Source organism: Montipora foliosa, chromosome 4, assembly GCF_036669935.1.
Source record: "Montipora foliosa isolate CH-2021 chromosome 4, ASM3666993v2, whole genome shotgun sequence".
NCBI classification, from domain to species: domain Eukaryota; kingdom Metazoa; phylum Cnidaria; class Anthozoa; order Scleractinia; family Acroporidae; genus Montipora; species Montipora foliosa.
Window position 1 is genome coordinate 10,483,190 of NC_090872.1, and position 6,579 is coordinate 10,489,768.

Genomic DNA, 6,579 nt, shown 5'->3' on the forward strand with positions numbered 1-6,579 from the left:
GGTTCGTATGCATGACTCTTCTATCGTTTTCGGTCATTCGAAGAAATCGCTTGCAGGTCAGAGCGATGCTGCCAAAAGTAAACGGATCATCAACAAATGAAACAATGTTTTCAAGACACTCGTCCGGTAAGGATGAGATGGTCGCCGCCATGATTAGTGATCACGCGAGCACAATCACAACCTCGTCCCCAGGGTCTTCTCCTCTGCGATTTTCAAAATGGCGGCTCGTCTGGAGAAGACCCTGGCCAACGCTGAACTCACGTGGTACAAAATCTCCAAAAATCTTGGAGATTTTTATCACGTGATATTTTGAGAAAAGAACACCGGTGAAAGAACGCTTTGTACACGAGGCAGTGGTGGCTTCGCAGTAAGATGAAATATTTTTACGGACGTTTTAATTCTGGAGCAGGACTTTTGCGCTATAAAAGTACGTGTACAAAAATCCAAAAAAGTATCTCAATACAACGTTGTGAGCATTTGTAAGTTTATTCGACTTTCGTACTCACTTTATTTAACTGCCATTGAAATCAGATTGAACATCAAAGAGAAAAACTCAGCTACTGTGACGAAATTTGAATCTTCCCTATCGAAGCCATTTTGGCACATAAACACGTAGTCTGTACGAGAAGAAGAATGCTGTTTACCATTTTCAAATATCTCTTTTTGTTCTGGAGATATTCAAGTTTTTTTAATATGCAAATTAGCCAAGTGATGACGTCATAAACCCTACCAAATTTTGATCAAGTATGATGGAGAAATTATTACACAGCAGATCTAAGTTTACACGCTCGTTATATATATTTTCCCGGGCTTATTTCTACTTCTATGGTATAGGTTACATCTTTTAAATGAAAATAAAACGGAAGAGATTCACCTTTCGAATCGTTAATGGCAGTTTGATTCAACATCGCTTGAACTGAACTGCAATCAACCTCCTAAAGCCCTTTCTTTTTCGTGTAAACACTCGCTACTTCCGCCATATTTCTTTAGAATGTATTTAAACCAATCAGCGTGTTCGTATGAATGGGCTAATCAACAAAGGTGTTAGTTCAGCGTTGGCCAGGGTCTTCTCCAGACGAGCCGCCATTTTGAAAATCGCAGAGGAGAAGACCCTGGGGACGAGGTTGAATCATTGACATAATTGAAAAGCACGAGAAAAGCACGAGACGTTTTTGTCAACACAGACGGCGACCGGAAGTGATTTTGCAGAGAAAGTGACGTCACACGTCACAGACCTCAAAGCTGGCTATGAAAAACAAAAACGCGAGAAGGTAAGTTCATTTTAGGTGCAATAACTCCGCTTTTTTGGTTGATTTTTGTTGTTTTCCTGCTAATGCTGGACAATCAACTTTCTAATTCCTATTATTTACGAAAGAAACTCTTCCAATAAAACAATACGTTCATCCTCTGAAATCAACTTTTGATCGTAGCTCTGAAAAAGCACATCTCTTGTCTTTCTTAAAGAAGTCATAATTCAGTATTAAGAAAGGCTACAAAGAATCAACACTTTTGTACAATTAACTAGCGATACCGCAAGACCGCTCACTGAATCGTGTATATCAGACATGGTGTTGAAACATGTTACGGAAATGTATGACTAACTCATTAACACCGCACTCTTCAAAATGTGAAGTGATGTTGTTCCACCGGGAATCCTTCACTGGTCCACTCCCTTTTATCACCATTGGAAATGTCAACGTTGCATGGGTCTATCTTACAAGATTGCTGGGCATTACTATCGACAGGAAGCTTACTTGGGCGAATCATCTTAAGGAATTAAGGAACAACTTTGTCAAGAAATTGAACTTTTTGAAAAAGTGCTCTTTTCTTTAGAGAAAATCGCTTCTTGACCTATTCTCCCTTCAGTGACATACGGTATCGCTATCTGGGAGAACTGTAACAATCTGGATTATATCAAATCCCTGCAAGCACTGCACTGTCGAGCCGGAAGGCTAATTTTTAATTTGCCGCGAGACACACCATCAGTTCAAGTTATGGAACTCACACAATGGGACTCGATTTATGATGTTTGTAAACGAAGCCTTGTCAAACTATTCTATGACATTGCCAAAGATAATATGCCAACAATGATTTCGGATTTAGTTGTATGGCGTAATAGTCCGTATAACTTAAGAGGACATAATAAGGCCGTCGTTCCTCGATTTTCCACCTATTTCATGAAAAATTCTGTCTGTTACAGAGGAGCTGTACTGTGGAACTGTGTTTCAGATTCTTGTAATTTTAAACAATTTTATTCAAAGGCAAAATCTAGTCCGATGTTTAGGGAAATCAGATTTTCGATAAAGTAAATTAATTTCCTATATTTCATTCATTTTTCAGTAGGAAATTAGATAATTAGATAATTAATTAGATACACGACCCCTCAAGCATGTAGTGCTTAGACTCTAATCGTGTTTTACATTGGTAAATAAAGGATTTTACTTACTTACTTTACTGACGCGACATGCTTAACGCAAACAAGTCAAGTCACAGACGCCGGTTTCGACCCAGTTTCACCTCGGCTACTTGGCATCCGTGTTGACAAAAATGTCTCGTGCTCTTTAAGGACTAGGCTCAGCCTCCAGCCGTCGGTGTCTCGGTGCGCCAGCGATCCTCCCCGGGGAGGATCGCGGGATCGCGGGCGGTTCGCGGGGAGGTTCGGGCGAAAATCTTCCCAGGTTGAAATTTGTTTCATTTCTCGCCTAAAGTTAGGTCATAAATTACTTATTCCAAAAATGAAAAAAAATTGGAGGGTCATCGACCTTGTTTCGGAGAAAAAGGCAAGGGAAAAATGCGCTAATTTCGATAGATAGGCCATCATAACGAGATGTAACCTCATCTACTCATCCGTTGAAAATCAAAAAAATAATATGTTAGAGCAAGAGCCATAATGCCATTATGCCATTATGGCTCTTGGTTAGAGTGAATGTTTCTGTGCACAGAAATATAGGAGTGGGTTTTTTTAGATAATTGCATGCCGCTGGGGATGTCGTAAACAGTAGAGTTAATCCTCAACGAGCGTTTTTGCAAGCGCTACTGTTGTAACCACTCCCGGAACTCAGGACACAAGGAAGAAAAATTAAAAAAAAAAAGAACTTCTTACATTGTGATTTTTTTCATTTCATCACATTTTGTAGATTTTAAGAAGAGCAAGTGATTCATGTCTTAAAAAATAGAGGTCACCGATGATCTAAACGGGTAAAATCGATGTGATGTTGCAAAGCTCTTGGAAGTTTGTCACGATTTTGCGTGACCTGTCGGGGAAGGACTGGAACCCAAGACCGGATCGATCGATGAAAGGTTTTTGTACAAAAACAAAACTTTCTTGAGCATAGCAACGAAGTTTCAAGCAGGCCTTATCTTTATTTGGTTAGTGTTTTGTATCATATCTCTCCATTGCCGTCTTTTTCATCTTCTGGAGTGTGGTTTTTGTGAAATATAATCTCTGGCTGTTTCCTCTTAGGTCCGCAATATTCAAGTGCATTAGGGGGAAAGTAAAGGAGAAGAACTTAAAAAAAAATGCATTTATTTTGAACTAAGAAGTTCGTAACGTAATAAAAACATTTATTAAAACCAACCCCATTAAATTTACGCAACGTCGCTGAGTAAATCTAACCTTTCTCGACTTTTCAAAACTTTTCACCTTCTTTTAACATTACTCGATTAGCGACCTTTTCCAGCCTCCCGGTCCTTTCTCTTTAACGCTTCATGATGAAATGAAAACAAATGTGCCATTCTTTAGCCGACCTGGAAATTTTTTCCGGCGTTTTTGTCGCCATAAGATCTTTTAACTAATGCGCCGATCAACTCGAAACTTCAACATCCCCCCTCCCCCCCCCCCCCTCCCCCCACTCCTTCCCAGGCAAAGCTCGGGCATTTGAACTTTTAAAGATTGGATCGTTCAAATTCCCGCCCCGTCGGGCCAAAATGGTGTTCAAATGCCTACCCTATCATCGGATTTGTCTGTCATATCCTACTAAAGAACAATCGTCGTCGGCTCCTCCTGTCTTTAATAAAGACCTTTTGACATCTCTTCCTTTAAACTCTTTCATCTCGCCCAAACACGTGTTTTATAGCTGTTAGCAACTTCGGCGCCCGAAAAAAGAATCATTTGAAACCTGACACTTACCGTTCAAATTTCCCCACCCCACGCAGGCAAAGGTCAAATTCCCCACTCCCCGGACACTGAAGATAGTCAAATGCCCGGGGTTCGCCCAGGAGGGGGGGGATGTTGAAGTTTCGATTTGATCGGCGCATAATGCTTGAAGTAATGCGCGACATATTACAGTCGCGTTACCTGCGCAGTAAAAGTTGCGTACAACCAGTTTCTTCAACCTCGTTCCCAGGGTCTCTCTTCTATGCCTCAATACGAAAATCACATGACTTTTGGAGGGCATATAGTTCATTTGTGGCCCGAGTAGCAGAGGGGCATTCTGTCTGCGCGTGAGCGACTTTGAGATCTCTTATGAGCGTATCCGCTGGCCCATCGTAAGCAGCAACCAAAATAATGGCGGTCGATGGCGGTCTAGTCTCCGTGGCGAAAAGTTTCGAGTTCGTCTCGATATCTGTGTCGTTTATCTTCCTTGTCTTATATGTAGACGTTGTCAAAAGATCGAGAGACAGTTGGACTGTTTATGGCAAAAAGTCACAGCAAAGTACTTTCGAATAATAAGGGGAAACCACGTCCGTGTTTGCTGTCCGTGTTGACAAAAACGTCTCGTGCTTATAAGCTCCCTAATGTTACCGTAATGTCAGCAGTTTCTTCAACCTCGTTCCCAGGGTCTCTCTTCTCTGCCTCAATAGGACAATCACATGACTTTTGGAGGGCATATAGTTTATTTGTGGCCCGAGGACTGGCCCGAGTAGCATCATTTGCGCCCGAGCGGAGCGAGGCTGCAAATGATGCTACGAGGGTCACAAATTAACTATATGCCCGAAAAAAGTCATTTGATTATCATTATTATCAATACACAAGGCCAAATCGTACCACGGCGAGCAAAATGAAAACACAACGAAAACCAAATAAACTCAACTAACTTCTCCAAACGCCGTCTGTGTTCTGCCCTTCCATGAAGTATCGATTCATATATCCTGACTGAATAGATGATTTGTGTTTTGCTTTATCATTGATTTCTTTCGTAATAACTTGGCCTTCGCTTCAAACATTTTGTTGGCAGATATGAATTCGAGGCTGTCTTGCAAAATGTTTATGTTTCGGCTGAGTGGAGCACAGGTTAGATGGCGATGAATGCCTGCTCTAAATCCAGTCAATGCACTTGTAGTTAATGCTTGGCCTTTCTCTGTTTTCACTTCAGCGAAGAACTTTCGCAGAATTTCACTCAAGTCCGTTGGACTTACTGTTTTGAGATCCACTGTAATTTTTCTTTTCTCGCACCATTTCTCGAACTTTTTTACTCCTCACTCAGTTGCTCTCTTGGTGTTTTTCGCTTGAGCTTTCTGCTCAATTTTATCCAGTTGCTCGTTGTCTAAATCCGAGTTTTGACTAGAAAAAAGGTGAAAATTTGGGACTAGTCTTCCATTTTAAAGTGTATTTTCAGCCCGCACATTTCCCGCGCATTTGGCCGCGCGTATTGATAATAATTGTCTTTTCTCAACGACAATGGAGGCAGAAAAGAGAGACTCTGGGAACGAGGTTGCAGTTTCTTCACCTTGAAGAGCGCGATTAAACCTTTCTTTAGGGCTTTAAAATGTTCTGTTTTTCTGTCACGTAATCGGCGTTTCGTTTTCCCTATATAGAAATCATTGCAATCCCAGCAGTTTGCTCTGTACACTACTTTTGACTTGAAGGAAGGAGCTAGTTTATCTTTGTAAGGGAAAAAAGACTTGATTCTTCTTTAGATGTTCTGAAAAACTATTTTGAGGTTGAACATACCATAGAATTTGTTTATACAAGACCTTTGCTGGTTTGTGAGGTGTTCGCTGTGATGACCCACAAAGGAAGAACGATAAGAACTTCTTTTTTCTAACTGTTTGTACAAGATCTTTTGGCTTATTTTGATATTTCTCAATGACATCATTGATATGATATTTAACAGTTCCCATGGGGTAGCCATTAAGTAACAAAATCCTCTTGAGGTCATCTAAGGTAAACCGGAGTAACATGGAGTAATTTTTTCCTTGCCAAAAAAAAAACTATGACCCTCCCCCGGTTGAGAATAAAACAGGTTTGACCCTCCCCAATTTGTAAAAAAATTACAGAGGACCCTCCCTTTCGAAGCCCCAGCCCATCCCCCCAATAAAAAAACGTACCTTCCCTAAGCAACTTGATGTGATTGCTCGTCATCATTTGATATAGTTGCGAGGAAAGAAAAGAAATGTGGAGAAATCAGACCCACTACAACTACGACCATGAAGATGACTAAGGCTATACAACCTACATTTCAATTCCTTTATTATCCTTTCTAAATGATTGATAGCCTAATTTTAGTTGTACTAGTCCTGTTTCGGGACTCCCTCTTACCCCGCCCTGAAAATGGGCCTGGAACCCAGGCGGGAAAAGAGAGAGTCCTGTATTACTTGCAGGCGCATGCTCGGAATGAGCCAATCATATTGCATTAG

General features: G+C 40.9%; 1 protein-coding gene across 1 annotated transcript in view; it reads right to left on the reverse strand.

Annotated features, from left to right (window-relative positions):
* Window positions 1–166, reverse strand: part of LOC137999782 (uncharacterized) — a 6,605-nt gene extending 6,439 nt beyond the window's left edge. Inside the window, exon 1 of the mRNA XM_068845689.1 lies at window positions 1–166. This exon is cut by the window's left edge and continues 6,439 nt beyond it. Coding sequence (XP_068701790.1) covers window positions 1–151 — 151 coding nt within the window. The 5' untranslated portion in view covers window positions 152–166.
* Window positions 167–6,579: the final 6,413 nt, after the last annotated feature.